The following is a 12040-nucleotide window of genomic DNA, read 5'->3' as shown; positions in this document are numbered from 1 at the left end:
CCATCACTCACTGCAACAGTCCAAGATTAAACCAGTCTTTTTGCAACCTTGATGTCACATTTGACCCTGAGATGAGCTTCCAACCTCATTTTTGTGCCACCACTAAGACTGCCTATTTCCTCCTCTAACATCGCTTGACTTCACCCTGTCTCAGATCATCTGCTGCTGGAACCCTCCTTAATGACTTCGTTACCTCTAGACTTGGCTATTCCAACACACTCCTGGCTGGTCTCCTGCATTTTACCCATCATAAACTTGAGGTCATCCAAAACTCTGCTGCCCGTTTCTTAACTGGTAACAAGACCCATTCCTCTTTCATTTCTGTGCTCATTGATCTACATTGGCTCCCGGTCAAGCAATGTATTGATTTTAAAATTCTCATTCTTGTTTTCAAATCCCTCCATGGCCTGGCCCCGCCCTATCTCTAATCTCCTCTGGACCCACAACAATTTGCGATATCTGCGCTCTTCTAATTCTGGCCTCTTTAGCATCCCTGATTTCAATCCCTCCACCATTGTTGGCTGCGCCTTCAGTAGCCTAGACCCTAATCTTCAAATTCCCTCCCTACACCTCTCTGCCTCTCCACCTCGCTTTCCTCCTTTCAGACACTGTGCCAAGTGTGACCTAATATATCCTTATGTGGCTTGGTGTCACATTTTGTTTTATAATGCTCCTGTGAAGTGCCTTGGGAGGCTTTATTACAATAAAGGTGTTATATAACTATTGGTTGTTCACGATTTTAAGCACCTTTATCAAATCTCCTCTTGGCCTTCTCGGCTCTAAGAATAACCCCCACTTCCTCCAGTCTATCCACATAACTGTAATCCCTCATCCCTGGCACAGTGGCGCAGTGGTTAGCACCGCAGCCTCACAGCTCCAGGGACCCGGGTTCGATTCTGGGTACTGCCTGTGTGGAGTTTGCAAGTTCTCCCTGTGTCTGCGTGGGTTTTCGCCGGGTGCTCCGGTTTCCTCCCACATCTAAAAGACTTGCAGGTGATAGGTAAATTGGCTGTTGTAAATTGCCCCTAGTGTAGGTAGGTGGTAGGGAATATGGGATTACTGTAGGGTTAGTATAAATGGGTGGTTGTTGGTCGGCACAGACTCGGTGGGCCGAAGGGCCTGTTTCAGTGCTGTATCTCTAAATAAATAAAAATAAATAAATAAATCTCTTCTGTACACTCTCCAAAGCCTTCACGTTCTTTCTAAAATGTACTCAGAATTGGACATACTATTCCAGCTGGGGCCTAACTATTGTGATAGCGTCATCGTCATTTACAGTACAGAAGGAGGCTATTCGGCCCATCAAGTCCATGCCAACTCTCCACAGAGCTATCCTGTCAGTCCCAATTCCCCTGCTCTATCCCCGTAGCCCTGCAAGTCTATTTCCCTCAAGTGGCCATTCAACTTCCTCTTGAAGTCATTGTCTCCGCTTCCACCACCTCCATTGATTAAAACCAAGGATTTGTATCTTTATTAACTGCTTTGTTAACCTGTCCTACTCCCTTCAAAGATTTGTGCACAAGCAATCCCAGGATTTCCTGTACTTGCCCCCTGCCCCCCCTTAAAATTATACCATTTAGCATGTATTGTCTCCTTACTCTTCTGCCAAAATGTATTGCCTCACACTTTTGCGTTGAATTTCATCTGCCATATGCCCTCCCATTACACCAGCCTGTTTGTTCTCCTGAAGTCTGTTGCTATCATCTTCACTGTTCACTACACTTCCAAGAATTGTTATCGTTAAGTTTAGAAACTGTGCTCTGTGCCCCCAGTCCAAGTCATTACCAGTTGAAACAGAGATAGGTAGCATTGTAAGCAGTGTAGATGGAAGAAAAAAAAAGAGATTAATAGATTAACCAAATGGGCAAAACTGTGGCAGATAGCTTTCAATGTTGATAAATGTTAGGCCAACCACTTTGGACATAAAAATAACAGAACAAACTACTTTCTAAACAGTGGAAAGCTAGAAATAGTGGAAGTCCAAATAAAGTTGGGAGTCCATGTACATAGATAATTAAAATATAATGGACAGGTATGGAAAATAATCAAAAAGCTTAATGAAATGCTGGCATTTATATCTAGTGGACTAGAATACAAGGGGGAAGAAGTTATGTTACAACCATACGAAGCCCCTGTTAGACCACACCTGGAGTAATGTGAATGGTTCTGGGCACCACACCTTAGGGAGAATATATTGGCCTTGGAGGGACTGCAGCGTAGGTTTACCAAAATGATACTTGGACTCCAAGGGTTAAATTACGAAGAGCGACTGCACAAACTAAGGTTGCATTACTTGGAATTTAGAAAGTTTAAGATATTAACAGGAACTGATAGTTTCTCTCCATCTATCTTATTTCTGCAGTTGGGGAGTCAGGGACTAGGGGGTATAGTCCAAATTAGAGTCAGACCTTTCAGGAGTGAAATTAGGAAACACTTCTTATATGCACAAGGGTGGTAGAAGTTTGGAGCACTCTTCCACAAACAGCAATTGTTGTTGGATCAATTATTAATTTTAAATCTGTGATCGATTTTTGTTTGCCCATATCCCAAACATATTGGCTAAGGCAGGTATATGGAGTTAGGTCACAGATCAGCCATGATCTCATTGAATGGCAGAACAGACTCAAAGGGCTAAATGTCCAACTGTAATCAAAAACAGTAGTGGTCCTGCTACTGAACCTTGGAGAATTCTACTGATGCCTCTATCCAGTCTGAAAAACAGCCATTCTCCACAGTCCTATTTCCTATTCCTATGTCAATTTTGTATCCATGCTGCTACAGTTTCTTTTGTCCCACGGGCAGTAACAAGCCTCATCAAACGCCTTTGGAAAATGCATATGCACAACACTGTCCTCATCACCCTCTGTTACCTCATCACAAAAATTCAAATCAAATCAAGTTAGTCAAACATGGTTTACCCATAAAACATCTATGCTGACTCTCCTTAAATAGTCCATGCTTGTCCAAGAAGCTGTTAATTTTCTGCCAGATTGTCGATTCATATCTGGGAAAAATATCCTGGTAACATCCTGCTGCATAAATTCCCCATTGCTCTTTACATGACTAAATGAAGTGATGCATATTGTGGTGAGACTGTCCTACTTTGCATTTAAGTTCTTTAGTCTGATTCAGCACAATTGACTAATTTAGGTGGTGATCTATTCTCTGTGGCCAGTGAACTGTATCCTAGACTCTGCACACTGGTAAACAAGGCACACTACTATTTGGTGACTGCATGGTGACTCAAACACTTCATTTTAAATTTAAAGGCAGGATTGATAGAATAAGGAAATAACTGGATTATCCAAAAAGTGAACTCATCCTTCTGACGCAGGGTACAAGAAGGATTAGGCAGTAACGTGTGAATGTTTGCTGTCTGACATTCAATTTTTCAAATGTCAGAATATGTTTTACTCTTGGTCTTTTTTGGAAATACCAGCTGATCTTGTGTTCTGTTATTTATGTGCGCTCTGGGGTCTAGAGCACGGATGTAGTATTTAGCTACTGAAGTGAGGTTTTGTTTAATCTGACCTGTTCCTATAAGGTCATAAAATGTACTCCCTTGGGGACTGGTTCAAAATGGGTATATCCTGAGGTCATTTAGATGTTAATTGCTTTTACTGAGAGATTTCTCCAAATTGGGAGCATGTTGGAGCAAGTTCTGGGAAAATGTGCAAGATCCCATGGTATTCAAGGGGTGTTCCTGGTGTCTGAATTAGCATTCCTACCTCAACCAACACCAAAACACATTGTTCAGTCAATTATCTGGATCTTTGAAGTTTTTATAAACTTGTAAAATTTGATCACTTCTTCACACAAAGCTCAGTTAAAATATGGGACATTTTTTATTTTCTTCCCCCACCACCGCTCCCACCCCCCTCCCTTTCCACATTGAGGTTAGGTTGAAAATTTCAAAACCAAGATTGATAATTTTTTGTTAGACAAGGGTATTGGGGATTTGGAACCAAGGATTTAATTGCAGTACAGGCTCGAGGGGCTAAATGGCCTACTCTTGTTCCTATATCTTGCTTTGTGTGAATTGGCTGCTGTGCTTGTCTACATGAGTGATTCCACTTCAAAAGTATTCTGCAAGTAGTAACATCAGTGTGCTATATAAATGTCAGTTTATACCTCCTTTTAAATAAATGTTCAAATTATTGAATTTTTGTTTGGTTAAATTGAAATGTACTTGTCTGGTTCAGGCTGGAGGTTTGAAATACAAGTCCGAAGTATCCAATTGTTTTAGGTTCTGATGAAAGATCATCGACCTGAAACTTAACTCTGTTTCTCTCTCCACAGATGCTGTCAGACCTGCTGAGTGTATGCAGCATTTTCTGTTTTTATTTCAGATTTCCAGCATCCGCAGTATTTTGCTTTTGCATTATTTTTAAGATTGTATTGGTAATGGAGCATTCTATCTAGTGTTGATTTTTTGTATAGTTTTTAGTATTGCTAGCAGACCTGTGGTGTTTATGGTGAGTCAGATTAAAGGGGTGAGTGTGAAAGCAGGGGAATTGCACCAAGAACCAGAAGACTTCCGCCCAGTGACAGCAAGTCTGACTTGATTGGTTCCTGAAAAAATGTTTACCCTACCTACTGCAGCTGCTGGAATAAATTTCAAGATCGCCTCCTCTCTCTTTTCCCCTCTTTTTACTCTTTTCTCTCCTTTCTGAATCTGAAAATAAATGATGCTGAGTTACAGGAATTATAAGTAGGAGAGGGAGAAACAAGTGGAAGCACAAGCTTTGGAGAGGTATCTTGAGTAAACATGCTAATTAGGAATTTAGATCCACAAGACAACTAAACTAAATTATGCTATTGTGAAATAGAAGTTTTTATATTAGTTGCCATATTCTGGGACCTGCATGTTAGAAAGAAAATGTTGGATGAAAAGGTTTTGAAATGTGATATCAATGGGTTTCTTTTTTATATATATTATCACTGTTCCTGTAACTCTGACTTGTCACTAAATTCAAACTTTCTATTTGTAAATTTAGCTGGAAGGATCTCACATACGTGAGTATGAAAATCAAAGTATGACTAAACAGGAAGCAGACGTATACATACCTCTAATTTTACTTTTACATGAGTAAAATAAAAGACTTGCATTTTTATGATGCCTTTCATGACATATGGGCATCCCAGAGTACTTTTGATTTGTGGTTAATGTGAGGAAACACAACAGCCAATTTGTGCACAGCAAGCTCCCACAAACAGCAATCTGATGACCAGATAATCTGGTGGAATGGGTGGACACATGGCAGCTGAAATTCAACACAAGCAAGTGTGAGGCAATACAATTTGGTAGAAGGTAACATTACAAGCTTAAGGTACAATTTTAAGGGGAGTGCAAGATATTTGAAGGTAAACAAAGCAGTTAATAAAGCATGTCAGATTCTGGCCTTTTATAAATAGAGGCATAGAGTACAAAAGCTAGGAAGTTATGCTAAACTTTTTGTCCGCCTGAAAGATGGCACTTCTGATAGTGCAGCACTCCCTCAGTACTGCACTGGCGTGTTAGCCTAGATTTTGTGCTCGAGTCGCTAAAGTGGGACTTGAACCCGCAACCTTCTGACTCAGTAGAGTGCTACTCCCACTGGGCCATGGCTGGTACATCTCCTGTGTGTTGCTTAGGATAAGTTGGAGATCTGCTTTCTCTTTTCCTGTTAACACTGTTTTCACGCTTCTCCTTTCTTTCTGCCCCACCCCTATTCAGTCCTTTTTGGGCTCAGGAGGCAGCTGCTGAGTGCTGAAGGTCATCTTTTCCCATGAAAGATTCCAGCCAGGGTCTATGGATTTCAGGGATGTTGCTTGTAGAGGAGGGCGAGGAGGAGATATTCTTGCACCCCACTGCTGAATTGGGGTCGTGCTGTAAGCAGGAATATATTTAAGCACTTTAAGGGAGGTGGTGGCATAGTGGTATTGTCACTGGACTAGTAACCCAGAGACCCAGGGTATTGCTCTGGGGACATGGTTCAAATCCCACCACAGCAGAAGGTGGAATTTGAATTCAATTAATAAATCTGGAATTTAAAAAAAAAAGCTAGTCTAATGATGGCCATGAAACCATTGTCAATTGTTGTAAAAACCCATCTGATTCACTAATGTCCTTTAGGGAAGGAAATCTGCTGTCCTTACCTGGTCTGGCCTACATGTGACTCCAGACCCACAGCAATGTGGTTGACTCTTACATGGCCTAGCAAGCCACTCAGTTGTATCTAACCGCTAGCGCTGTGGGTGTACCTACCCCACATGGATTGCAGGGATGGGCAATAAATGCTGGCCTGGCCAGCGATGCCCACATCCCATGAACGAATAAAAAAAAAACGTTCCTTCCTCGCTGCTTACTCCTTTATCTTCTCTGATTCTTCGCACCTCTCCCCCACAATCAGTGTACCATAGAGTCGTACAGCATAGAAACAGGCCCTTCGGCCCACCGCGTCCATGCCAACAATAATGCCTATCTATACTAATTCCACCTGCCTGCATTAATTCCATATCCCTCTATGCCTTGCTTATTCAAGTACCTGTCCAGATGCCTCTTAAATGTCGCTACTGTTCCTGCCTCCACCACCTCCTCAGGCAGCTCATTCCAGATACCCACTATTCTTTGTGTGAAAAATTTACCCCTTTGATCGATCCCCTTTAAACCTCCTCCCTCTCGCCTTAAATCTATGCCCTCTAGTTTTAGTCACCCCTACCATGGGAAACAGACTCTGGCTATCTACCCTATCTATGCCTCTCATAATTTTATATACCTCTATTATGTCCCCTCTCGGCCTCCTTCGCTCCAGGGAAAACAGACCCAGCCTATCCAATCTCTCTTTATTACTCAAGCCCTCCAAATCATCTTTGGTCAGGTAGGTGGGAAAGACCACCTTGGTGAGTGTTATTGAGGTGTTGCAGGGGGCCCATTGTAAATTAGCTGTTGGTGTTTTCTCTTTTTAAAACTCACCTGAAAGCTGAAGACTAGAGGGCCTGACGCCGACTGCCACAATGCTGCTGAGCCAGAGATGGTCAGCGTCTCAAAGATAATGCAACAGCGCCACCGATCATGAAAACCCAGTAATGCAGGAGAATTAAGATCAAAAAAGTGACAGAAGATGGCCAACACCAACAACTTGTATAGGAACTTTAACATAAAATGTCCTAAGACTGCTTCTCCAGGCATTATAAAATAAAATGATATTGAGTCACATAGATCAGATAAGCTGGGTACTTTTGGGGGTAAATGGAGGCAACGATTGCAGCCATTGAGAGGTGAGGCAACGCTCTGGCATCATTGTGTGGTGACATGGTTATGCACACGCGCAGATTCATACTGGCAAGCTGGCAAATGTTCCAACCCACTGATAACGTCGGCGATAGTTCTCTCTGCGTTGTTAGGAGACACTTTGTTCCTGAATTGGACATTGAATAATCTAAGAGGTCTACATTTGAGCTGATCAATTTTCCCCCATGCACATATCAAACTTTTCAGTATGTTGCAATAGATTCTTATGAGATGTCAAAAGTTTTTAATTCATTGGATAGCCACAGGTCTATAATGTTTACCAACTGAAATCAAAGATCCACGGATGGTAATGCATAACAATAGTTTACAAAAAAAACATAATTCAGAGTGAGTGCTATCTATTTTATTTGACATTGAGTTCATCACAAACAATCCCGCAAGAATATTGGACCAAAAGATAAGAATCTCCACGCTTACATCCTCACCTGAGAGGACCTTCAGCAACTTTCTTGTGAGGTGCAGTAAACAGTTATTTCCCTTTTTATGTCTTGTATTCCAGAGTTCCTATATATTCCCATCTTAACCTCTTGCTTTTCCTCTGAATTGTCAGAGCATTTAGCTTTTGGAGGTCTGGCTGATGTACTGCATTGCTTTCAACAGTGAGTTAATCTGAACGTTTAAAATCTGAAACTCAGTTTGTATTTGTCTCCCCTCCACTGTTTCATTTCTTTGAAGAGGGTGAGAGATGTTCCCATTGATGTCATCGCATTGTAGCCTAAGTTAGGACATCATCTGAATGACTCACTATTTTTGAACCATTGCTTCAAACTTGAAGTTTCCATTTCGGAAACAGCTGTGCAGTTTATGGGTGTAAAAACCTTGTGCTATATTCTCGAGCATTCCTGATGTGCAGGCAGGTGAGACTGTCCATGGGTGGCGGGATGAAAGAAAACTGATTCTTAGGTGCAAACATCTGGGAAAGACAGACTTGATGGACCAGCTGGTCTTTCTCTCTGTTTTTGTATATTTTGTATGTTAGTGTTATTGTCGGTAAGCCTGTAGTCCTAGCTATGAATGTAGGTTTCAGATGTTTGTGTTTCATGCTCCAGAAAAGTTTTCTGCCCGTATCCTAACTTGTGCCAAGTCCCATGCACTCATCACCCCTGTGCTTGCTGACCCACATTGGCTCCCAGTCTGGTAACATCTTGGTTTAAAAATTCTTACCCTTGCTTTCAAATCCCTCCATGTCCTCAGCCCTCCATATCTCTGGAACCTCCTCCAGCCCTACAACCCTGCAAGATCTCTGCACTCCTCCAATTCTGGCCTCTTGCACATCTACAATTTCATTCACTCCTCCATTGACAGCTGTGTCTTTAGCTGTTTGAGTCCTTAGCTCTGGAATTCCCTTCCTAAACCTTTCTACCTTCCTCTCCTTTTTAATTTGCTTCTTAAAACCTACTTCTTTGATGGTATGTTTGGTCACCTGTCTTAATATCTTTGTGGCCCATTGTCAAATTATGTCTGATAATGCTCAATGAAAACATGGCATGGTTTACTACATTGAAGGCGCTATATAAATGCAAGTTGTTGCTGAAGGATTCTTGTGGCTGATCATGCTGCGTGAAAGACAGACTGGGGCAATAAAATTGGAGCTCACATTCATTTTTGTCTCGTACGTTTTTCCAATGCATGAAGGAACAAAAGCAAGCGGAGAGAGACATGCGGCTAAGAAAATGCAGCAACATTAGCCAAGGAATGACCTTTGGAACATATAGGAACAGGAGTAGGCCATTTAGCACCTCAAACTTGTTCAACCATTCAGTTAAATCATGACTGATCTGTACCTCAGTCCTGCTTAGCTGCCTTTTGATTCATATCCTTCAATGTTCTTAGTCTAATAACATTTTCAGTTTTGGTTTTAGCTTCCACAGTCTTTTGGGGAGAATATTTCAGATATCCACCACCCTTTGTGTGGAAAAAGCACTTCCTGGTTTCGCTAAATGGCTTAGCTCTAATTTTAAGATTGTGCTCCTTTGTTCTGGATTCTCACCAGAGGAAATAGCTTCCCTGTACTTTAACAAATCCTTTTATGATTTTAAACAACTTGATTAGAACTTGGTGAATACTAGCCAAGTTTACGCAATCTGTCCTCCTAATGTAACCTTTTAAGCTCATGAATCTGCATTGCACCCCCTCCAAGGACAATATATCCTTCCTAAGGTGTGGTGTCTAAAACGGAATGCAGTATTCCAGATGGGGTCTGACCAAGGAACGATACAACTGTAACAAAATTTCCACCCTTTTGTTTGCCAGACCCCTTGAGAGAAAAGCCAACATTCCATTAGTCTATTTGATTGTCCTTCGTTCCCATGCACTCATAGACAAATGGCTAAAAAGCAAGTGCACTTCCTAGGCTCAGCACAAGGAATGGAAAGGCCTGACTGTAAAAGTACAGCAGAAATAAGTAACTTTGTCAGTATAGGGTTGGGGGTTCGGATCGATCTCCTGTCACTTTGTCTCGTGTTTATTGAAGGTTTCTTAATTTTGATTGGGTCATCTGGATACTGGGTACTTCTGCTCTTAGATTTGAGAAAAATTCACCTTCTTGTTTCCTTTCCTAGATTTGTTGTTGGTTCTGATCGTGCCATATTTATGCTGCGTGATGGAAGCTACGCATGGGAGATTAAAGACTTCCTGATAAATCAGGATCGCTGTGCAGATGTTACGGTTGAAGGGCAGGTATATCCTGGAAAAGGAGCAGAGAAAAAGAAAAATGAAATCAAGTCTGATAAGAAAAAAGATGCGACGGTTTCACAGAAAGACAACCGAGCAAACAAAAATGAACTATGACGGAAGTTGAGTTAGATGGTGTTCACATACTAAATGAAATGACATTTTCTTTTGTATTAGCTTGCCTTTTGATGTTGAGATTTCTTATTATGGAGCTATTATTAAATCCGTGGTGGAGGATTTTATAGCTCACGGTACAAGTTTTTGGAGGTGAAACTGCAGTGTGAACCCCTAACGTTCATTCCTAATATGAAGGCACTGCATCACGTTTTCTTGAGTTTCAACCTTTTAAAAAAGGTAAAAATGAAAACCACTGAAGGTACAGTCGGTAGACTTTATAAATCACATTTGCTACCTGTACCTTGCACCTCAACACTGAATGGGATTTCTCTTCATTTTGTTCTGATTTACACTTCAATGTAAATGCAAGTTTCTTTTTGTGATTTAAGTACTCTTTTGACACAGGCCATTATTTTGTATTGATGCCTTTTAGGAGCGGTGACTAACTCGATATACATACGGTTTCTAACCTCAGTGAAATGATCGAAAATCCAGTTACTATATGGCCAATTCAGCAGTGTTATGTATTAAACTGATTTTAAGATGTTTCAGACGGTATTCACACATTCTGTACTGCATTCATGTATGTTTCTGTATTGTCTTCACACCATCATCAGCCTTCATGGTGACAGAGCCAAATCTATGTCTAATCTGCACTGTAGCCATGATACATGGTACATTTCAGTCTTGCAGATGCATATTTTGCATATGCGGGGCAAAGAAACAATTTAGTTGTCAGTAACTTCGGATGTTTCAAAGAAAATCGCTCATAAATATATACACCACTTTCCTGAGTTGCTAACTTTATCTTACTACGTACATAATTTTTTTATAGAATGAAGCAACCATGGGACCTCATGTATAATGTCGTCAGAACAAGCTGGTGTCATTCCGTTGCTGTAGAAAGTTGCCTAGAACTTCAAATATGTTGTCTGACCTCCTACTGCTCTTGCTGTAGCAACCGTAATTAATTGTGCTGAAATTTACTGATCAAGCTTCACTTGCTCTAAGGAGGCAGTGTTTGTGCAACTATTCTTCTGTAATGACTCGATGTACCGGTGCCGATTCTTTCCGAAAGGGTTTTCCAATTTCATTGCGTAAGCACATGATGCAGATGGCTGCTGACGCTACCCTGCGCTATCTTCACAAGTGGGACAGTGTCCTGAGCAAATGAAGCGTCCAGCTAATTGCAAGGAAGGAGGGGCGGTGTGTGGTGGGGAACTCTTACATTTTTCTTCCCAGTGCTGGAGCAGATGCAGCTACTAACACCTTTTAGTAGGGTGGATAAAATTAATTTGTCTTCCTGCATCCTTCACTAAACTTAGTCCCACTTTGGAAGGGTGGGGGGGAAGGATCCGGAGAAAGAAACATCATTTGGCGCAACAGGTTTGAGTTATTCTATTAGTTGTGTCCCATAGACCAAAATATATGAGGCTTCAGTTTGGTATTGCCACTTTAGGAAAGATTTAGTGTCTGGCCTTTTCATCTCCTGTCACTTTTGTGTTTTCTACAAATGTTTTTAAATGCTGGATGTTGTTACTAGTGAAGTATAGTGGGCTTAAACACTGTATGGAGGTAAAAAAGCATGCAATTGATCATGGAGGGCCAAAAGACTGCCTAACATGCAGAAGCAGTGAGCCTGGGCATACTGCAACACTGTATGATTGCCCCTGGGATCCCAGGCAATAAAGTATCCAAGTGGGCCAATGCTCCTCTTACACAAGGTTTTACTGATTGGAAATTAGAATAATCTGTCCTTTTTCTAGGCACAAGTCTGCAGTACGATTAACATCTTTGACTTTTGCAGTTTAAAAAAAAAAGTTGCCATTCTGTATTGATATTCATTCACTAACTTGCATATTAAAATTAGTACCATATGTGACTTGTTAAATATGACTATTTATTCAAGCCATCAGTAATTGGCAGTATGCATGTATAAACTGCTTCTGTTTCAAA

General features: G+C 41.2%; 1 protein-coding gene across 1 annotated transcript in view; it reads left to right on the top strand.

Moving 5' to 3' along the window:
* Positions 1-10632, top strand: part of mesd (mesoderm development LRP chaperone) — a 33334-nt gene extending 22702 nt beyond the window's left edge. Inside the window, exon 3 of the mRNA XM_068017725.1 lies at positions 9856-10632. Coding sequence (XP_067873826.1) covers positions 9856-10084 — 229 coding nt within the window. The 3' untranslated portion in view covers positions 10085-10632. The remainder of the gene's footprint in view (positions 1-9855) is intronic.
* The last annotated feature ends 1408 nt before the right edge of the window (positions 10633-12040 follow it).

The sequence above is a fragment of the Heterodontus francisci genome, chromosome 38 (assembly GCF_036365525.1).
Source record: "Heterodontus francisci isolate sHetFra1 chromosome 38, sHetFra1.hap1, whole genome shotgun sequence".
NCBI lineage: Eukaryota > Metazoa > Chordata > Chondrichthyes > Heterodontiformes > Heterodontidae > Heterodontus > Heterodontus francisci.
Note: the sequence above shows the minus strand (reverse complement) of the source record. Positions and strands in the feature narration are given on the sequence as shown.